Raw genomic sequence first — 22867 nt, forward strand, 5'->3', positions numbered from 1 at the left:
CTCCAGAAATGCGCAAAACTTCCATCCCAATATTTGAGGTACCTCAATGACATCTGGGGAATCTGGACCCACCCACAACAGGACTTCGAAACATTTGTACACACTCAACTGTCACCACTCCATCAGAGTAAAACCAGGACTGGACAACCTACCAGCGAGATATTGGACCAACAGACTTAACACAAGATTCCCAAACGGACTAAATGAGACACCTCATAACAGGTCAACCTCATAAAGGGTTTGGAGGAAATTTACATAGTTTTCCTTAAAATATTTTTGGGGGTTTTGTTGGAGTGATAAGTATTGTTGAAATGTTAATAAACCTGTAAAACAACATGTAAATAGTTATCTTTTATAAAAAAAATTATCAACCTCCACACCCATTTGTGAAATTATTATGTTTAAAAATTGTATAAAGCTCAATACCTTTTAGCAACAAAAATTAGAGGGATAAAAATGATGATAAGATGGGACAGATTCAAAGCCGAAGGCTAAATAATGGAACCACCAGTTTCTGTTCATGGCCACAGCCAGAACAAACCCACATCTGAATTAGGGCTGTGCTAAACAAATCGATATGGCAATATATCTTGACGTCCTCCTTGCTGATGCACACATCGATGCAGATGCTACTGTATAGATACGGCATCAAATGCTGGGACTGCACTCTTGAACCCTAACCCTTGGTGAGGCGGTGGTCTAGTGGCAGAAACTTGGACTATGGGCAGAGACGGTCTCTGGTTCGTCTCTGGTTCGAATCCACGGAGAGACAACAAAAAGACGAACCTGGATTGATCTGTCCAAAAATCCAAGAGTCTCCCTACCCTGTCTAGTGCCCCTGAGCAAGGCACCTTCCTCCCCCAACATCTGCTCCCCGAGCGCCGTACATGGTCGCTCACTGCTCTGTGTGTCCTGCACCAGATGGGTCAAAAGCAGAGATTAAATTTCCCTACCTGCATGTGTGTGCCTTTGCATGTCTGTGCATGTGTTTGGGACTAATAAATGCATCTTAATCTTAATCTTGAAAATGAAAACATCACCTATGATGGTGGTGCAGTGCAGAATAATTCCCAATAGGTTGCGGCATAGGCAAAAAAAGCACACAGCTCAATTCAAGACAAACATGGAAGGAAACAGTGGAGAAACTGTTATTGAACGTGAAATGCTTTGCCCGCAGTTTGATTTGGCCGGTCAACGTGAACTTGAGAAGCCCACTGTGTCTTACTTAATCTCCAGTGAGGTGTGGAAAAATGCTAAGGAGTGACTTTTGGACATTAACTGAAGCGGACCTGGCCTGTGCTGAAGATGTGGCTAAAGCCTTTAAGCCGCAGGAAAGTTGCAACACTCGTAATGTCTGAAGAAAAGACCCCTACGCTGTGCATTATAGCACCGTTGCATGCCCAGCTGTGCAGCTAAGCTCATGTTCAAGCAACAGACTCGGCTCTTACGAGGGACATGAAAAACACTGTATCCGGGAATCTTGGGAAGAGATACGTGTGTGACAGATACTTCCTTTTTTATTTGGATTAGAAATATAATTATTTTATTTGACTTTTAAGATATCTTGGCTTCTGTATCATGATGCGTATCATAACGTGATGTTGTAGGCAATACCAAGCCCTAATCTAAATCCTTCCTAAATCAAGATAAAAGGAATAATTTTCTTATAGAAGATTAGGGAATAGGGAGAGGCAGAATGTACAGCCCGGACAGGCTTCTCTCCCCGACTCTGCTTCCCTCATCATATCCATTATATCACCAAGTTTTTAAATAAAAATAAAAAATTTGCACTTTATTGAGAATTAGGGATTAATAACTCACCACATAAGTCAGATAACAGATGTAGAGGAACATTTTAATCTAACTTTGCCTGAACAGAATCTGCTCGGACCAATCAAATTGTCAGGGCGGGCTTTATATGATGACAGACAGACAGTTAAAGCATTTTCTCACGTTTTAACCAAATACCCGCAAAGGATCATGGGAGTCTAGTAATTTTCTCCGGATTAACCACACAAAACCCAAACAAAAGTTTTACCTACACAAAAGGGAAAATAAGGAAACAATTTCTCAGTTAGGGTTATATCTAACCCTCTGCTGTGAGCAAATATCCTTAACATTAATCCTGGACTTTTACAAACTGCAGTTTTTCAGGCTTGCCATATGTCCTTTTGAAGCTAGTGGTTTAAGGAGAATATCTTTAGTTGGAGCACAAATCATTAAATCATCAACATATTGTAAAAGTGCTCTTCCTGGTGTTATCTCTGATGATCTCATGTTTTCTTTACTGCCTGGTTGTAAATAATATATTTTTTTAAATGTCTCTGTAAAACTCAAATGTAAACCAACATTGTCTATCTTTATCAATTTGAATGCTGAAAAATGCATTTGCCAGATCAACAACAGAGAATCATTTACTAATCTTCATAACTTGCTAAAGAATTGTTTATGGATTTGGAATCGACGAAGCGTGTTGTTGTATTGAGGAGTTGACAACTTGCAAATCTTAGATGAATCACAAATCATCAGGTTGTAATTAATCCAAAATATTCTTCACCGGTAACATCGGAGTGCATCCTTGCAAGGAACAATTACACCTGCCTTCACTAGAGTTGAAAACTGGTGTAATAACATCGATAGCTTTCTGTTTCACTGGATATTGTCATTTTATTATGGTGCGATAACAATAGGTTCCATGGTTTAGTTAAACCCACAACATGAATACCTTGAGCCCTTGAAATGGTGTTTGTATAATCTAAACATGCATGTGCATATTGGGCGTCTGTACACGTGTCTGGTACCAGTTAAACAGCATTGAAAGTGTGAACAACAGATATAAATAATTTTCTAAACTATTTCAAAAAAGTGGATTATACTGAACCACAGGATGTGATGTCTTTTCCCAAACGTCAGCATTGACACAATTTTCTATCCACGGTCACAAGTCTTGCCATTCATTTTTTTTTTTTTTTTTTTTTTTTACAGCAAGACATGCGAGTGTGAACCAGGAACATAAAAAAGGAAATCATCCTCTTAACATCTGCGAAGGAACTGAGACGGTGACTTATTTTCTGGTTTGAGTAAAATTACAGAAACAGCCCATCTAGGTTCATACAGAACATGCAACTTGGTTTCACACAACTTTCTCTAAACCATCCTTTTTCAAAACCTGCATCTCTCCCTTTGTGTTTGAGTGCAGTGCAGTGTAAATCTCCTGGATGTGTACACGTGGTGTCTGTTCTAAGTGTGACTGAATGTGACTTATCCACTAGATCACTGTTGATGGATGTGACAACAGATGAACAGAGCTTCCATTCATACACATATAACAATGAAGCAGCATTATACTTAATGCACGTGTACATCTGTGTTGGATAAAGATCAGCCGCTCGGATCACATGACTCCTGATGGGGTGGAAACGATAGAAATGCCCAAAAGTCAAATTACATCACTTCCCAAAACATTTGTTGGACAACATGAGGATAGCTAAAATAAACACTTGATTTTGTCTGTGATGCCTCATATTATATTATATTATAATATCGCCTCATATTAAGTGAGTCAAGAATTTTTCAACCACGGTGCTTCCTGAATACAAAACAGATCTAACAACTCATTCGCTCATCTTAGGATGTGTATCAAACATATCACTCTTGATGACAGAATGTGTTGCTCCTAAAACTATAAGGAATGTAATCTCTTTCCCTAGCTCTGTGAGTGTGTGCGTTGGCACATGAACATATATATCTCATTGATATTTAAGCTATGTTCTTATCAGTAGTTTCTTTCTTAAAAAAAAAAAATAATATCTTTTACTTCTCTGATGTGTTGGTGTGGTACATTCACCCTCTTGATGTGTGATGTGTTCCTCACGGCCTCGTTCTGTGTTCAAAGCTGCTGGTTCCTCCCTCTCCTCCATCCCCGCCTCGGTTCTATCAGCCTTGTAAGGTTGCTGTTTTTTTCGGACAATTTTTTGGTTTTGCCCAATGTCCCTTCTCTCCACAGAGAAAACAAATTTCCCAATCATCATTCCACATACGTCTCCTCTCCTTCCTTGAAATCCTCTTCTTTTGCGTCCGCGATGTACCTGTGAACATTGTCAGTGAGGCTTTATGCAGATCAGTCTCTATTTTCTTCTTCTTCACATAAACTGCATGTGCCTTTATTAAGCTCTTCTCGAGTCCCACTTGATGCCTGTACATTTTACAGGCTTGCAACATCAGGTCACTCCAACAATACACGATTTGGGCTGGATCCTGTCCCAGTCCATATCGCCCACTTGTCTGGTGCGAGGTGAAGAGGAGTTGCGGGTCTGGAACGTTATAATTGGAAAAGGTTGTTCTGGAGCCTGGGCTCCTGCCTGTGGGAAATCTGCTTCGGGTGGAGGTCGGTGTTGACTGGTTGTCGTCTTCTCGGCGAGGAAGAGTTGAGGTTGGAAACCTGCATTTTGAGACTGAGACATTTGTGAGTTGTTAGCGGTCCCTGCCAGTGTGTGTTTTCTGTCCCTTTGATGCAATTCTTCTAAGCATATTCCACATACATTCCTTTCTGCCTGAAATATAAGATTTACTTTTCTGGCCTGACTTACTTTTTCCTTTCTCCTCTAGCCTCAGTCTCAGCTGTTGTAGCTGTCTTGTACTAAAACTCCCCCCAGTTGGAAACCCACATTCATCCATCATTGTATCAGACTTAGTGCTGTGTCACCATAGTTTCTTCACACAAAGTTCTTATTAGGACTACTCAGATCAGTCTTATTATTCAAATCTCAAGCCTTTTTATTGGTTAGAGGATGAGTTGCAGGAAAAGGAGAAAGCGGAAGTACGGTGCAAAGAGAGAACAGAGTATGCCGGCGAGTCAGCTAGAAAACAAAGGTTGAGGTATTCAAAAAGGAGAGGCAGTGAAATCCCTTGAGACTACGGAAAACGGACCTCGGAGAGAAAGGACGAAAGTGAGTAAGAACTTGACTGTCTGCGACTGCCGGTGTCACTGCCAGTCGACTGACTGGTGCGATCATTTTTTTTTATTTTTTTTTTGATTATTTTGGTTTTTGTCATATTTTTTTTTTTTTTGGGACATATCCTAAAGTAGACTCTTTTCGTTGGTGTTTGTTTATTTTTGTTTTCACGAATGAATCAATTTTTTTTCTCATCTCTTTCACCAGAAAGAATAAAGTAGACTCATGTTACCAGAATTGTACATGTCCTGTGTGTTTATCATGTTTAGAGTTGAAAGACAGATATTGTTCTTTGATTATTTCTATTTTGTAAAGTTTACGTTGTTGGCATATAAAGTGGGTTAAGGTTCGCATGTGGCTTAATTAATTAATTTAGATAAATTATTGTCAGGGTTCTCCCTGGCTGGCACCCCAGAAAGAAAAAAATACATATGAAGTAACAGGTAACTAACACTGAGGGTGACCACACTCTTCCTGAGGAACACCTCTCAATAGATGATTACATTCTCCCTGCATGAGGAAGAGTCTTCATCAATGGAGGATTTTCCACCATATCAGGAAATCTGCCCTGGCGAATCCCAAGATGAAGAATAGGTTAATACAGACATAGATATGGGGGAACCAGTAGAAAAACAAAAACTAGTATGCTGGGACCTCCAGACCTATGATCAACACTCATCATTGGTGATTCAAATCTTTCTAAAATCCCAGGCTTCAAAATTCCCGATCTCTAGATAGAGAGCTATCTAGGAGCTAAATACACACACATTGAGGCCATTATAAACAAATGTACGACCACAACCTCAGCAGGGAAGGTGCTGTAATAGGAATTTCTGTATTTATGTGAAGGAATGAATGAACAAATGCGTTTGTGAGTAAACTTAAAGCTTAGGGTGTGTCACTAAACAAAAGATTCACTGCAGGGGTCCCTGAAATGTCTGAAGCAGGAGGCTGCGGTGGTCTTTGTCTTTATTACAGGATAGGGGGGCCTAGGTGTTTGTAAACATAGACAAGGGATCTCTGAGACAGATGTTTCATGCCAGGAGTCACTCAAGGCGTCTGAGCAGATGGATCCACAGGTCATTGTCTTGTAAACGAAGACAAGGCGTCTGGGAGAGAGATGGAGACAGGGTGTCCGATTCGCTCTCATCAGACTCAAGGAAAGCTGATTGGATACCTTTTGCTCTTATCGGAGGAGTTTGTCTTGTATAAGGATACCATTCTCCAGAGCTCTTTGCTCATTGTGTAATATCTTTCTCATGGTTTGCACCTTGGGCCCATCTGCAGATGTGAATTAAACTTACAGGATGAAAATTGTATAACTCTGTCCTTGAAATGTCTACGACAGTGGTCATTTTTGGTTGGAATAAAACCCAAGTGACAGAAACCAATGGAGACCTCCATTAAACAGCTACAGAAGGCCCTTAGGATTGCCAAAATCAAATTCTCATCTGCAAAGATCTGGATCCCGATCATAAACTATTCCTCCACTTAACCCGTGGCTGAACAGGACAGCCTGAGGATTCTTAACTCACACATTTAGGCAAACATGACATTCAAACCCCTTTACCAGCCCGTGATTTCCCCACAGAAAAGGACAACATAAATTGGACAGCAACTACAGCTACGGCCATGTTGCAACACTGGTCCAAACATTTAAACTTATAAGCCCATTAAGACCCATTGTTGGGGTAGGGCCACAAGAATCGGACTCATTAAACAACAGCAAACAACACTTTCATCCAACATACAAATTCTAACAAAACCAATGGTCCTTGTAACAATGAAAAGTCCACCTCTAAAAACATGGTTATTCTGGCCAAAGGATTCCAGCCAACCCAGCCTGAACTACAGGTATTAAACAAGGGCCTAATTTCATACACACACTGAAACATCATAAAGGCCAAAAAACACAAATGGTGGTAGATTATTAAAAAATATCATAGACGACTTAAACTCGCAATCTATTTTGAGAGAATAGAGAATAAGGAACCCCCACCATTCACACCAAAGTCCAATTTGACACCTAAATTAAGTGCATTACCACCCTCAAGCAGACACATATCCCACCAAAACATTTACATGAAACTGAGACAACCCTTACCCAATTTATACTCTGAAGAAAACCAAGCATTAACCCAATTGAAACGCAAAAAAAAACATATTATAAAACCAGGCGATAAGGGGAGTGCAGTCGTGATCATGGACAGAGATCAGTACATACGAGAGGCCAAAAGTCATATAAACAATTCTAATCAATTTAGAAGACTTTAAAGTCCCATTTTTTACAGTACCATACCTACCTACCTCACTGGGAGGAATCGGCATTAGCTAAATCTCCACTCAAACCTAGCCTGGATGCCAGACGAACTTAGCCCCATCCACAACATTTGAGGTCGGGAAGTTTGGGTTAGGGTTAGGGAGTTCCGTTGACAACAACTATGCGTCGCTTAACATACGTCACATACTACGTTTCTCTTATTGGTTGTAGGTCTAACCCTAACCCTAACCCTTTTTTTTCTGCTTTGGTTGATACACGCCCCATAATCACAGCCCAATGGAGCGGTATCAGACTCATATTCTGATTAGAAATTTGAGTATGACAACGTCAGGCTCACTCAAACTACTTCACTACTACAGATTTCTGGACGATATCTGGGGAATTTTGACATATTCAACGAGGGAATTCAACCAATTTATTGGATATTAAATCACCACCATCCATCCATCACAGTGAAGCATGTAATAGATAACAACTTGGTTAATTTCTTAGATGTCGCAACATTTAAAAAAGGGAAAATTTTCCCAACAACAGGACAATTGGATTTTAAAGTCTATTTCAAAGACAGCGATCACAAGCCCTACTCTGGAAGAACAGCTATCAGCCACGACACACCTACAGGGGATTAATCAAATCCCAACTCCTCGCCTCCACAAAATTTGCAGTCAGCAACAGGACTTTGAAGAGGCCAGGACGACAACCCTAACCCAAACCAAAACAGAAGCACGTACAGTAAAAGATTGCAAACATCTGCAAAACTTAAATCTGCCTTTTAAAAGGAGAGTATCCCAAAACCAAAAAAAAAATATTTTCAGAAACCAACTCATATCAAAAGCCATTTCAGGCAAAGGAGATAGGTGAAAGTAATGGAGTAACGATGACATGCGTGGGCCAGTGCATTACCTTTGGCTCCCTAGTGCATTACCTTTGGCTCCCTAGACCAAACTGACCAGTCGTCGGACCAGTCGTCGGTAACCATATACCGTGGTAAGGTATATTTCCCTTGGGGAAAATATACCTTACCACGGTCTCCGCAGTGACCGCCAAAACCAGCCCTGCCTATGCAGTGTATTCCAGGTCCCCCACAGGGTTAGGAGAGGTCAGGGCCAGCCGTGATGTACACTGCCTCCCTGGTATTGCAGAACGTGTGACAATGTTTCCACCCCAAGATCAACAAGGACCAGCCCCATCGAAGAGTTGCCTTCCAAGCTGACCCAAGGGTTAGAACAACCAAGGCCAGCCATCATGTGCTCCATGCTTCCCCAACCCACAGTAGTTACCGCATGTGTTACAGTGGCTCCTAACGTAGGCCACCACAATACTACTTAATTGAATTAATGGTTAAACATTTCTCTTAAAATTATCCATGAAGTGCTTTGATTTTAAATCTTTAGTTATGATTTACTATAATTTATTTTGTGCTAATATAATTCATGACAGAAGCAGAGTCAGAGAGAGGAGCCTGCTGAGCTAAAAACCCTGTGGAAAGGCCTGGGAATTCTGCCTCCTCTTAATGTACCTGATTTTTATGAGGGAAGGAATGGGAAGTCTTTAATTTGTCTTTATTATTTGTTATTGGGTTTTTCTTTCAGTGTCAACCTCAAATAAGTGTCATGATCTATTTTAATACATAATTTCCTTTTTAAATCTTTTATTTGGTTTTAAGGGGAGACTCAGATCAGGGTTTGTTATGGCTACAGCCGGGAACAGAACCTGACGATTGCATTCTGTGGCTTTCAGCTTTGAACATTGTCCCATTTTCTCATCACTTTCATCCCCTTTATTTTGTTTGATCAAAGATAACATACTTGTATAATTATTGCAACTAATAACACAGTAAATAATCAAAAAATGCTAACCAATATGAATACGCATTTATTACACACACATGGAATTATATTTAAGAAATAACTGCACATCATATTTTTCAACTATACATTTCTTCTCAGTCCTTTGCTTGGCAGATCTTGTGGTGTCACTTTAAGTGCATCTGGCACACAGTCAAACGCTTACTTCTTTTTTTACTTCAGCATCTGCAGATGAACTCACTTCAGCCAGTGAATCCAGAGAGCTGGGAGATCGACAGGTAGGCAACCGCTGACCTACAAGAACCCAGTATGTTGTTCACAATGAGTAACAACAGTATCTAGACAACATTAAGACAAAGGGGCTACTCGAGGTCCCTTCTCCGGAGAATACACAACCAAGTCCACCAGGACAGAGACCACATGGACTCCAAAAGAAGAACAACAAATCATACCATAAATCTCAGTCTACTTCTAATTTAACACAACTTTAGAATCAAAGGGAGATTCCAAGAGACATTAGCAAACACAACATTTGGAGATAAATCTAAAACAATATCAGTTGACAGGATTAAAGCCCAACCTCAAAGAAATACTACTTAGAGCCAAACTTTAACCACCAATGACACGCCCAGAAAGACCAAGGGGCCCCAAAGTGACTAAAAACTACAGTAGATTTGCCACTGCGACAAAAAACATTGACACACTCAAACTGTGTGTTTGATATCCAGTATCAAAAATGTCACATGCAGTATGTGGTGGAAAAAACGAATTCCTTGCAAACCTGCCTCTCCCATAGGGGGGTCCACTACTGTTGTGTAGTTGTTACTATTATAAACCTAAAAGGACCTGTTCACTGATCCAAAGAATATTGACCAAATTGAACAATCATTGTACAGCAGCGCAGCACCCACAAATTACAAACACGTAGCATGAAAGACAACACAACAATAACAGATGTCCACAAACTTACTTTTAAGTAAACTTTACCAAAGGCCAGTTTGGCTAGGGGGATGTTTGAGAGTGGAGCTTTGATGGTGTGTGTCAGTCAGTGCCTTTGATTCCCCACTCATCTGGCCAGTCGACAGCTGAAGCTGGGGGTCATCCAGATCATTCAATAGATCCAAACCCTTCATTGACTTGGCAACAAGTCCCTGGTGCTGAAACACAAACAGTTCAACTTAGGTGATAGGACACCATTTTATCTATCATTCATACATTTACATATACAACTATATACATATCTAAACACACACATATAAATAAGTGTAAACATAGTTGTAATTTGAATAAAATATTACACAAATGAAACACTGTTTCTGATAAATATATTTAAAATTATAAAATATTAATGATCATGACAGCTGTTTGGTTTCATCATTCATGTTTCAGGGTTGTGACAGAAATTTACTTCGTGTTTCACAGTAAAAGCATCACAATAAGGAAAGATAGATTATTTATCCAAGAACAATTGACAGACTTAACTTTTGAAGTCCTGACTATAATGGATGAAGTGTTACAAGAAATGACAAGAGACTTAAACTTGTTAAACCGAGTCATGAAAACAAATGAACATCCGAGTAAAAGACACTGTATTGATCCGTAGATGTTTAATTTTAATGAATGAATGTATTAATGCACTATTTACATAAAATGTTAGTAATTTCCTATTATTTCAGTTTCATGATTTCAAATGTTACATTGCTTTGAAATTGATAACTTATCTTGTGTTTTTTTACATAACATTTTTTAATGATTTTAATAGTCATATTATACCATTTAATATTGCATTGTATGTTTGTGATAAATTTAACTTTTTACTGTTTATACCTTAAACATAAAAGCAATTAACATTCAATACATTGTATATGGTACACAAGGTAGAAAAATAAAGACTTTTTTATAATTCTTTGAAAACCAATTATTTAACATCAATTAATTCTCATTAATGACAAATTATAATTTTGATCATCAATGTTAACAATTATTCGTTATTTTAAAGCTAATCAATGATTGTTAAAGAAAATCACAAATATTTATATTATTTGGTAATACTGTGTGTGTGTGTATGCGTGAGCGCGTCTGTGTGTGACAGTGTGTGTTGTGGGCGGAGCCTGTGGCAGCAGAGGGTTCATTGTCTGAGGAGGCAGAGAGCGGGCAGGAGGAGGGAGGGTCGAGCGAGGTAGACAAAGACTGGAGCAGGAGGAGAGTGAGAAAGAGAGAGAGACAAAGAGGAGGGAGGACGACTCTCTCTTTCTTTCTTCATGTGGGGGAGGAGAGGGGGAAGGATTAACCGGCTGATCCGACACACACACACACAATTTATATTAACACACACACACACCACAGCAGAACGAAGCTTCTCCTCATCATCATCATCAGCAGCAGCCGCCGCGACGGAAGCAGCAAGGACAACAGACAAAGAGAGAGAGACAGACAGACAGGCCTCCTCAGCTACCTCATCTGCCCGTCTGTGATGGCCGACCACATGTGTGTGCGCGTTTTGTTGTAGGTGGGTGTGTTCAGTGTGTGTGCGATGGGGAACGCAGAGAGCATGGAGAGCCAGTTGGCCGTGATCCGCTCAAGAGCCGCTCCGGTTCGACTCCCGATGCCAGACCCGGCCGAGCTGGAGGAACGGTTCTCTATCGCACTGGTGAGTACACAACACACAAATATCTACACAACACTGCACCAACAGCAGATACACTCTACATTCATTTCACAAAACATACCCTCATCAAACATGGATAAATACATATAGACACACAGTATGTACAGAAATTACCCAGCATAGACACACAACCCTGTGCGGTTACATATATACAGTTTTTTGTGAAGTATCCACAGGTCGGTGTCACACACACACACACACACACACACACACACACACACACACACACACACACACACACACACACACACACACACACACACACACACACACACACACACACACACACACACACACACACACACACACACACACACACACACACACACACACACACACACACACGATCCCTGAATGTTTTGGACATCTATACAACCTCAGAACCTTCCTCATGAACTCAATGAGACACAACTTGTCATCAAGAGCAGTGGAGACGCTGTGATGTCACAGCTCTTCAGCACAGGTCTCAATCCTCAGTCACATCAACACAGAGCGGATATGGAAACCAGAGCAGACGTGGCGCAACCGTCAGCCACCTCCTCTACATTGACATCAGGCTGTACGTGAAGAATGAGGAAGAAATCAATTTTATCTACATCGCCAGGATCTACAGCAACAATAATAGGCAAATAACTGACAAGAACCTATAGAGATAAAAACAGGTCCTGAAGAGTGAGCTCAAATGGAAAGAACACTGTCTGAACCATCCACCGATAATTCCTGCTGGTCATGAGATATCTCGCTGATATAATAACCTGACATCAAGACAAGGAAACTCCACAAGGCATGAAGAGTTTCAGCCACATCCATCATCAAGAGGTGGTGTCAGTGGTGACCAGAGCACCTGGGGATGAAATCCCCAAACTAAGAGAGTGACTCCAGATTCCAGGAAGTACAACTGAGATGTTTGTCCTGAAGAGCTCAGCTGAGAAATTGCAGAATCCTGAAGCTCTCACACGCTGTCACACACACACACAGTAACACACACTTATTTAAAGAGAGATAATTTCTGGATTACCAAGCTGTTAACTGTTTGTTTCAGAATTCTATGAACCTGCCTCCTGATAAGGTGCGTCTTCTGCGTTCATACGACAATGATAAGAAGTGGGAGCTGATCTGCGATCAGGTAAGTGGTACTAAAGTTCATAAGTTTGAATTGTAACCGAGGTTGTGGAGGTCAAAGTTTAGACACGCATATTTGTCTCTGGGTCCCCAGCACCTTTAAAGTTCTTATAGATTTTCTGGCAGCACCAATAAAATGATCAAGCAATCATCTTTTCAAAGACTGTTACCCACCAACATAGTCAATCCCCCCTCAATAAATATCAGTCCTGAATCAATGGACTGAAACACAAACATGCAATGTGCCAAGGGGCCCCTCATACAAACGGCCACTGTGTAATGTTTTTGATCTAAGGAAACCAACACAAGCAGCCGTTTATTAACTTTACTAAAATACATTGGTATTGTTAATATTTCCCATTAACTTGTTTATATCTCGTTTATCTTTCAAACGAGTTTGGTTAACATAATGAACAGTCATTAAAGTTTCACTTGAATCAGGTATGACTGGGCTGCTCATGATATCTGATGTGATCCATCATTTTGTCTGATGTAGGAGCGGTTTCAGGTGAAGAATCCACCTCACACCTACATTCAGAAACTCAGAGGCTTCCTGGACCCGGCCGTCACTCGCAAGGTGAGCTAGGAGATGTAGCTTTAAGAACTAGATTCCATTGGAAAACCATTTAACATCATCGCCCTGTGGACACTGTCATTGACCTGCCTGTCTGTCTGCAGAAGTTCAGAAGACGAGTTCAGGAGTCGACTCAAACTCTCAGAGAACTCGAGATTTCTCTTCGTACGAACCATATCGGGTACCTGTCTCTCTGAACTATCTTTAACAATCTGTCTCTCTCTCTCGGTCTAACCTGTGTATCTCTCTGTCTGACCTGTCTGTCTCTCTGGCTGCAGGTGGGTCCGAGAGTTCCTGAACGAGGAGAACCGGGGTCTGGACGTTTTGGTCGAATATCTTTCATTCGCTCAGTACGCCGTCACGTGAGTTTGTCCACACGTTTCAGATTCTATACGTCTAGCTGATAATTAATCTGATTGATCAGCAACATGCTCAAAGATTATTACAAATATTGTAATTATGTTTATCTATTGAAATATGCTTTATATTTATATAAAAGATAACATTTACACTTATGTATAACTATTATAATTACATTTGACAGAAATTGAATGCAAAAAAATCCAAAATCCTAATTTCATTTGTAATTTCCCTATTATCGACCCATTACATTTAAATACTTTTTTTTACATCAGGATCTAGTCCAATCTATAGAGCCCACCGTGTTTTCTAACTAAACCTTTTCAGTTTTTATGACAACTGAAGCTGCCGCAGGTTCTTTGTAATGTTTGGGAGGAGGGGGGTGAGGGCTCTGCAGCTGCAACATCACACTTCACCATTAGATGTCACTCAATTCTACGCACTGAGCCTTTAACATTTGTATATCCACACAAAAATCTATTGGAACATCAATATTCAGGTTTGATGGCGAGCAATCGGAGGTCGGAGGAGACATCTCATCCATCGACTCTCCCTGGAGTCGGTCCATAGAGGATCTCCATGGCGACTGTAGCCTCCCGTCACCGTCGTCTTCTGTCCCCCGAGCAGCTCGCCACTCCATCAGGTACCAGTTTATAATAGATCATAAGTAGAAGTATTTAATGTATACCACTCACCAGGTGACCTGTCGTGGTGGTTACAGCTCCGCTCTGGTGACCCGCTCCAACACACTGCCGAGTCGTCGCACTCTGAAGAACTCTCGACTGGTCTGTAAGAAAGACGACGTCCATGTTTGTGTCATGTGTCTGAGAGCGGTCATGAACTACCAGGTAAAAACACCTGGTCATGTGACCTGATCAACTGAGCATCATGTTTGATAATGAATGATGAATTTGAACAGTTATTATGTGGAACAGTAACATTCTCTAAGTCCATGTGATTCTTCCTCAGTACGGCTTCAACATGGTGATGTCACATCCTCATGCCGTCAACGAGATCGCTCTGAGCCTCAACAACAGGAACCCGAGGTCAGACCTTCAAAATAAACCAAACTGTCATGCAAACTAAAACTACAGTCTTTCAAAATGAAAATAAACTGTCTCACAAAATAGAACAGTCCTGCAATCAAACTACACTGCGCTTAAAAGTAAAAAAATTAACTGTCCTTTAAAATACAAACTACACTTTCCTTCACAAAAACAGCAAAATCCTTCCTTGTAAAAGTCAAGTCCTTCAAAAAATAAGACTTCACAGTTTAAAGCGGGGGGGGGGGATAAAAGTGTCTAACCTTCCCTGACTCCGCCCCCAGGACAAAGGCTCTCGTGCTGGAGCTCTTGGCCGCCGTGTGTTTGGTCAGAGGAGGTCATGACATCATCCTTTCAGCCTTTGACAACTTTAAAACTGTAAATAACCTTTGACAAATATTCTCTTCAATATTGAACAGAATGGTTGATTGATTGATTGATTGATTGATTGATGATTGGTTTGTTGAAGGTGTGTTCAGAGTCGATGCGGTTCGAGAAGTTAATGGAACATTTTAAGAACGAAGACGACAACATCGACTTCTTGGTGAGTTGATCAGTAACTAAACAAAAAAGGTATTTGAATAAATGATGTCACTTCCTACTCGTCATGCTTAAGTTCTGAAACATTCTTTCAGTCTTTAAAAAATGGTGTGACAGTCACACGACTCACCTGTTACATCACTGTGACATCATCAGGTGAATCAGTGCTTGTTACTATGGTGACAGGTGGCGTGCATGCAGTTCATTAACATCGTGGTTCATTCTGTGGAGGACATGAACTTCAGGGTTCATCTTCAGTACGACTTCACCAAACTGAACCTGGACGAGCACCTGGAGGTAACACGTCACATGACCTGCCGTCAGCCAATCGCACCACCTCTGTCCAACACACCTGTCTACCTAACCTCTCCCCCGTCTCCCTCACCAGAGGTTGAAGCACACAGAGAGCGACAGGCTTCAGGTACAGATTCAGGCGTACCTTGACAACGTGTTCGACGTCGGGACGCTGCTCGAAGACGCAGAGACGAAAACCGCTGCTCTGGAGAGAGTGGAGGAGCTGGAGGACAGCCTGGGCACGGTGAGACAGACAGGTGGAGAGACAGACCGTTTTACAGACAGACAGGTGTTGCACTGATCGATCGATCTCTCTCTCTCTCTCTCTCTCTGTCCTCAGATGTCCGAGCGTCTCCTGGACGTAGAAAATGAAGCGATGCTGAAAATTGTTGAACTGGAGAAACAATTGATGCAAACAAACAAGGAGCTGGATCACCTGCGGGTCAGTGCTGCTACCATGGAGCAGAACATTTTACACATGTTATTTTGGGGATTTTTCATGTGATCAGTAAACAAGAGGCTTCCTTGAACACGTGTCACCTGTGCAGGACATGCACGCCAACACCAACTCTCAGGTCCACACGCTGCGGCGGATCGTGCGTGAGAAGGACCAGACCATCCGGCGTCAGAGTCGTCTGGAGCGTCAGGCTCAGGAGGCGCAGCTCGCTGGAGGTCCCGGCGCTCCTCAACCCCAGAGAGGAGAGGGTGACGGGGGGGTGACTGACTGTGCCTCCCCCTCACCTCCCCCCTGCCCCAACCTGTCGCCAAGGTAACAGGTGTTTCCTCAGGAGACCACAGCTACGACTGAGTTAAGAATGTTTAACGTTCCTGTTGAGGAAAAATATTCTGTAAGATCGGAATCTGAAAAAATGTATTAATGTGACCATGAAATTAAGGACCAAGAAAATAACCCTGAGGACCCCCCAAGTAACTATGAACATTTAAACTTACATTATTATTATTGTTATTACGATTACCTTCATTATTATGATTATAAATAGTAATTGATTAACTGGGATGTTGATAACATTTTGGATTCCTCATAACTTCAGCAGTTCTATAAAATAGTTGTTTTATTGATTTAGTTGATCGATTGATTATTAAAACAGGTTGGGGGATGGGGTTAAAGGTCAGGTGGGTTGGGTTCAACTATCACTGTAATCTCTGACTGAGCGATTCGTGATTGATTATTGATCATTGATTTCTGCAGCCCTGAGACCGTAGCCTATCACAACATGGGGGCAGGTGAGGCTCCAGGCATGCCTGCCCCACCCCCTCCACCTCCTCCACCACCACCAATGCCAGACACAGGTTGGTTTCATGTCGACCAATCAGAAAGACCGTGTGATAAGTTGTTTCTTATGTCACCTCAAATTAATCATTTCTTCCTCTCTTCATCCTTACAGTGTCCAACGGTCTTTACCCCACGCCTCCAGCTGCTCCTCCCCCGCCCCCACCTCCCCCTCCCTGTCGGACCAGCGAGCTATCATCCATCCCAGCACCCCCTCCTCCTCCCCCTGTGGCCCCCCCTCTGCCGGGGTCAGGGGGGTCACCAACGGTCATCTTTAACTCGGGACTCGCAGGTGAGTGTCACAGGTTAAGGTTCCCCAACACTTTGACCATTCAGAATCAAGCAAACGTCAACTAACATGTGGATGTTTGACATGTTTCCTCACAGAGGGTCCGCTCAAGTTATTTTGTAAGTTCACTTCTAAGTTCTATGTTCTATGTTGTATGTTATATGTAATAGTTTCATTTTCTATCTCAACCTTTCCACCTCACCTCAAGTCTTCATAATAAACCTTTGAAGCTATTTTCCCACTCCCAAGAAGCAAGGTTCTGTTTTATCAATTTAAATTGACATGCAAACATGAACCTAGATAAACAGTATATAAATAAATGTTATACAACTGAAAAACCAAAATTATGAACACAAATCAAATTTACATGACCATGTAACAAAAAGGGGGGGGGGGGGGTGTCACATACCTGTTCAGTACAGCAGGTTCATGTGCCCAGGTCTCCATGCACACCTGTCAAGGATTAGCCGCACGTGGTCTCCATGCTCCCGGCTTAGCTTCAGGTAGCTAGCTAGCTAGCATGTTACACAAAGTGCGGGACACGGTTAACTACGTGAAAAACGCGCAGCTATGTTACGTACTAAGTCCCATCTGCGCCTCTTTTGACTTTAGCTAGTTTTTACCTGGTTTAACTTCATCGACCGAAGCAACGGTTCGAGCTCACGCTCCTCAGCGGAGCGCGAACTGCGGGGAAGAGCGCCAATCCACAGGATATGACATCACAAGGATCACAGGTCACCAAACGAAAACACCACTTATCAGAATAAAGCTACCCGAAATAAATGAATCTTAAAACAGATGTTTACATGAAAACATTAACTATAGTATCTCATAGCATCTTAATCTCAGTACTCACACAACCGCTTTCAGAACTGCGTTAAAGTGCATAAAACATATCACAAAAATAAAATAAATTAAGTTTCAATACTAATTATTACTATCTGTGTACAGGAAGATGTTTTTACACACACAAACACACAGTTCACTTCTGTCAGGAACAACTCAGCGGCAACATGCTACAGATATGTTTACTCCAAAGTTCAACATGTACCTGAACATCACGAGTTTCCACAGTAACAACTTTACTGTGAGGACCAAAAATTGCGCTTTACCCAGGTAGGTTGGCAGAGACTAAAGCAATCGATCTCAGACTTAAGATCAAGACCAAAATGTTGATCACTAATTAACACGATAACAACTGAAATCACACAATATTAAACAAAATCAACAATGTAAGAGAAACACAAGCTTATTTTCATATCCTTACATTACATTTAGCTGATGGTTTTATCAATTTAATTTCAACTTGTCACATGTCCTCCCCGTCTGTCTGAGTGTGTTCTCCCCTGTCTGTCTCAGTGTTACTCTTTTGACCGTCTCTTCGCTGACCTGTCTGTCTCTCACAGCGGTTAAGATCAAAAAGCCGATCCAGACTAAGTTCCGGATGCCGGTGTTGAACTGGGTCGCTCTGAAGCCGAGTCAAATCAATGGAACCGTTTTCAATGACATCGACGACGAATCCATCCTTCAGGTGAGTTTTTACAGGTGATCATATGTATTCAATAACATGGGATCATAGCATGTGATAATTTGTAATCAATAAGATTATATAACTGTATATGATTGTATAACACCTGTCTGTCTCCCAAGGCCCTGGACGTGGAGGAGTTCGAGGAGCTCTTTAAGACGAAGGCTCAGGGTCCGGCTGTTGACTTGACTTTGTCACGACAGAAACTTCCTCAGAAAACTGTTTCAAAAGTTTCGCTGCTTGAAGCGAATCGAGCTAAAAATCTCGCCATCACGCTGAGGAAAGCCGGCCAGGGTCCAGAGGTCATCTGTCGAGCCATCCACACGTAGGTCAACCTTCACCAATCAGAGCACGTGTCAATAATAAACAACGAGTTAAATTACTAATCACTCAGGTGTGTTCTTGCTGCTGATTGGATGCCAGGCATCCATTTGACAGGTTGATTCTCTCTCTACTTCCCGTTTGTGCAGGTTTGACCTGCGGACGGTGCGCATGGACTTTGTGGAGTGTTTGATGCGTTTCCTGCCGACTGAGGCCGAAGTGAAGACACTGCGTCAGTATGAGAGAGATAGAAAACCAGTGGAGGCGCTGAGCGATGAAGATCGATTCATGATGCAGTTTAGTCGCATCGAACGACTGAATCAACGCATGAACATCATGACCTTCATGGGAAACTTCACAGACAACGTCCAGATGTTGACCCCGGTAAGACAGACAGACAGACAGGCAGACAGATAGACAGACAGACACACAGACATTTAAATGTGACCTGTCTTACTGTCTTGTGTTTCCTCAGCAACTTCACGCCATCATTGCTGCTTCGATTTCTATCAAATCGTCTGGGAAGCTTAAAAAGATTCTGGAGGTTTGTTGACAATCAATCTACATTTATTGTATATACAGGGTTCATTTTATATATGTGTTTATACAATATGTATATTTGATTATATATACATACATATATATATATGTTTTATTTCAGATCATCTTGGCTCTGGGAAACTACATGAACAGTAGTAAGAGAGGAGCAGTGTATGGATTTAAACTACAGAGTCTCGACCTGGTAACAAACACACACAAACACCCACATATATTATTATAAGCACACGTGTATACAACGGGGGACTTAACTTGTTCTAAACTCTTATTGAATGTGTGTGTGTGTAGCTGCTGGACACAAAGTCGACTGACAGGAAACAGACATTGCTTCATTACATCTCAAACGTTGTGAGAGAGAAATATTCGTCTGTGTCACTGTTTTATAACGAACTTCACTACGTTGACAAAGCTGCTGCAGGTGAGTCTGTCATCCAATCACAGCGCTACTCACACACCACGTGACCCATCTGTGTTTGAACCATATGGTGAACTGAATCTATCCGCCAATCACAGAGCTGCTCACCTACCTAACATGTGTGTGTAGTGAGTCTGGAGAATGTGTTGTGTGACGTGAAGGAGCTGCAGCGAGGGATGGAACTCACCTGGAGAGAGTTCAGTGTTCAACACAACGCCACGCTGAAAGATTTCATCAGCAGGCACGAATCACGACTCAGCAAACTGCAAGAGGATGCACACATCGCACAGGTGAATACACACACACACACACACCCACACACACACACACACAGTGTTGCTGAAAAAAATAGGGTTGTGTTTTACACTGTAAAAACTAAGATGGTTTAAATCTATAGGACGCATTTGAAGATGCCGTCAAGTTTTTTGGAGAAAGCTCCAAGACGATGCCGCCGTCGGTCTTCTTCCCCATCTTTGTTCGCTTCATTAAAGCGTACAGGGTGAGTAAACAGAACTCATCTCAGGTACTTCCAGCATGGAGCTTCCTATGCGTGACTTCCTGTGTGTCACTTCCTGTGTTCAGCTGGCTGAGGACGAGAACGAGCAGCGGCGGCGTCAGGAGCAGATGTTGTTGGAAAAACTGGAGCAGGAGGAGCAGCAGAAGGAAGAGGAAGAGACAAAGGTGAGACTTTGACCTCTGAACTTGTGTCATCATCTAGACAGTCTGTGATTGGTCTGAATAACCCCTCTCCCCCACTCTGCCAGTCTCCGTCCCACAGGGGGAAGCGGCAGCCGAAGGAACTGATGTCTGAGCTGAGACGACGCCAGGGGAAAGACAGCCGCCATGTTTACGAGGGGAAGGACGGGGCGATCGAGGACATTATCACAGGTAAACATTCTGATCAGGTGAACACACTTCACACCTACCGCTCCCAATCTGTTTCCTGATTGGCTGTTTGTTTTCTTACCTGCAGCTCTGAAGACCGTCCCCTTTACGGCTCGATCGGCCAAGCGCAGCTCTCGCTTCTTCTGTGACCCCGCCCACTCTGAGGAGCACTACTGAGAGAGAGAGAGAGAGAGAGAGAGAGAGGGGACAAGGGATATCTTTGGCTGGACACACCCACTTCTAATAAATGGGAACATTAGCACTTTGAACATTTCTAATTGATCAATGTGAATAAATAATTTTATGGTCAGTTCGTCACACACTCTGGACCCAGACGACCCTGACCACTATAAAAAATGATTTATCTCCAGAAACTAAAACTCAACATCCTCCTCAGTGCTGAAGAAGATCCTTTGGAGCGACTGAAGATATTGACTCATGGTGGGGTAGTTCCAGACTCTAAATCATTTACAAAGGTTTAAAAAAACTAAAAACTTTGTCCTCAACCTCATAGGAAAAGTTGAGATAAAAAGAAACGTTACAGATAGTCTTTCACACACCTTTTACCATAGGAGGCACTGTACAGAGTTCTGATGAGTTGGTATTGTTTGAGATCACAACAATGATTAATAATCAAGTTATAGTCTAACCCTGGTCAGTGACTAATCAATTGACTTTCTGGTGTGTGAAGATAGGGGGCGCCCCCTCCATTAATGTCCGAGTTCTACTTGGTCTGTGGTTTATTGGTTGTTCTGGGTTCCTTCAATCTGTGTGGTGTACAGGGTTCTGGTCATTTCACTTCTGTGAGTTCTACTGTTGTGTTCTACTGTGCTCTCGGAGCCAAGGACACTTTTTATTTACATTCATCATGAACAGAATCAAACTTTTTATCTGTGACCCAACTCGACCCCTTCACTCCTGCTGTTAGCGGGAGTGAATCCACGGAAAGGATTGAACCAACAATTAGAGACAGTCCTCGTTCACCTGTGGAGACTCGAGTCTGAAAAATATAAAACCCAAGTCTGTTACACCTGGACCAACAGGTACAATCGAGTCCCACAGTGTGTTTGTGGAATGTCCCAGACTGACGACAGCGACTCGTGTCTCAGTATCAACACTTTACCCTCATCATGAAAATCATTTTTTTACCTTTATTTCAAGTAAAAATAAGTCAAACAGCACAAAGTTTTTCTACGTGTACAAACATTTTATAGAAAGTTGTGTAGCTACGATCGTAACGTGTTTGTTGGTGTTTCTGCACTTGGTGGGTCAATAAAACGCACCTGTCCACATGACACTGCCTAAGAGTCAAATGATCTGATGAACTACATTACCCACAGTCCTCAGAGCCACTTCTTTTAGTATATAAGAAGGGTTCACAAAGCTATAGCTGACTACTACTCCACATTAATAGAAGAAAATACAGACAACCCCATATTTCTACCTCTGTAGCTGAAAGTCACAGCTGCATCCAACCCAGTATCCCTCCTTCCCTGAACAGCAATAGCTTTTTGAACTTCTATAATGATAAAATTCTCAATATTAGAATGAAATATCGACCAACTCCTGCCCTCAGTTGACAATAATACATCCTCAATCACAGATCTCTGCTTACAATCCTGTAATTTATTTAGACAGTTACTTAAAGAAACACTATTGATCATCACATTTTATTACTAGTGCAGTTAATTGGCATTAAATCACGTGTCCTGAAGACAACCTGGAACAGAGACCACATGTCTCCTGTGTTAGCTTCACAACACTGGCTTCCTGTTACATTAGAATTTAAAATCCTCCTCCTCACCTAGATTAATAATATGGCATTAAACCTTAAGAGATGATCATACCTTATCACTACTGGAGCTTCCAGAATTCAGGCTGTTGCCCCTAAATTCTCTAAAAGCAGAGGAGCCAGAGCTTCAGCATCAAGCTCCT

General features: G+C 41.8%; 1 protein-coding gene and 1 long non-coding RNA gene across 3 annotated transcripts; one reads left to right on the forward strand and one right to left on the reverse strand.

The window, feature by feature from the left end:
- Positions 1–9098: 9098 nt before the first annotated feature.
- LOC133933664 (uncharacterized) lies at positions 9099–18618 on the reverse strand. Of its 2 annotated transcripts, none has more exons than XR_009912086.1 (6): positions 17635–18618; positions 16186–16473; positions 15791–16000; positions 14464–14555; positions 10015–10201; positions 9099–9338 (listed from the first exon to the last, which is right to left on the reverse strand). It is a non-coding gene; the product is annotated as an uncharacterized LOC133933664 (long non-coding RNA). The 2 variants fall into 2 exon arrangements; XR_009912087.1 differs by having other exon boundaries at positions 16082–16473.
- On the forward strand, positions 11137–22227 carry fmnl2b (formin-like 2b). The gene is made up of 28 exons (XM_062380823.1): positions 11137–11694; positions 12755–12838; positions 13331–13411; positions 13513–13589; positions 13687–13770; positions 14268–14411; positions 14490–14616; positions 14738–14814; positions 15096–15189; positions 15281–15355; positions 15538–15648; positions 15740–15889; positions 15986–16087; positions 16194–16414; positions 16856–16956; positions 17052–17228; positions 17324–17344; positions 18632–18756; positions 18876–19078; positions 19224–19458; positions 19550–19618; positions 19736–19816; positions 19921–20050; positions 20177–20337; positions 20445–20546; positions 20630–20728; positions 20812–20935; positions 21021–22227. The coding sequence occupies exons 1-28, from the start codon at positions 11578–11580 to the stop codon at positions 21107–21109; spliced, it is 3261 nt and encodes a 1086-aa protein (XP_062236807.1). The 5' UTR covers positions 11137–11577; the 3' UTR covers positions 21110–22227.
- The last annotated feature ends 640 nt before the right edge of the window (positions 22228–22867 follow it).

This window comes from Platichthys flesus, chromosome 22 (genome assembly GCF_949316205.1).
Source record: "Platichthys flesus chromosome 22, fPlaFle2.1, whole genome shotgun sequence".
In the NCBI taxonomy this organism is placed as follows: Eukaryota; Metazoa; Chordata; class Actinopteri; order Pleuronectiformes; family Pleuronectidae; genus Platichthys; species Platichthys flesus.

Bases quoted from the DNA above. Each gene is read 5' to 3' on its own strand.
- fmnl2b (XM_062380823.1), top strand. From the start codon at position 11,578: ATGGGGAACGCAGAGAGCATGGAGAGCCAGTTGGCCGTGATCCGCTCA. The intron at 14,412-14,489 runs GTACCAGTTTAT...TGGTGGTTACAG, and splicing joins GCAGCTCGCCACTCCATCAG to CTCCGCTCTGGTGACCCGCT. The intron at 15,890-15,985 runs GTGAGACAGACA...CTCTGTCCTCAG, and splicing joins TGGAGGACAGCCTGGGCACG to ATGTCCGAGCGTCTCCTGGA.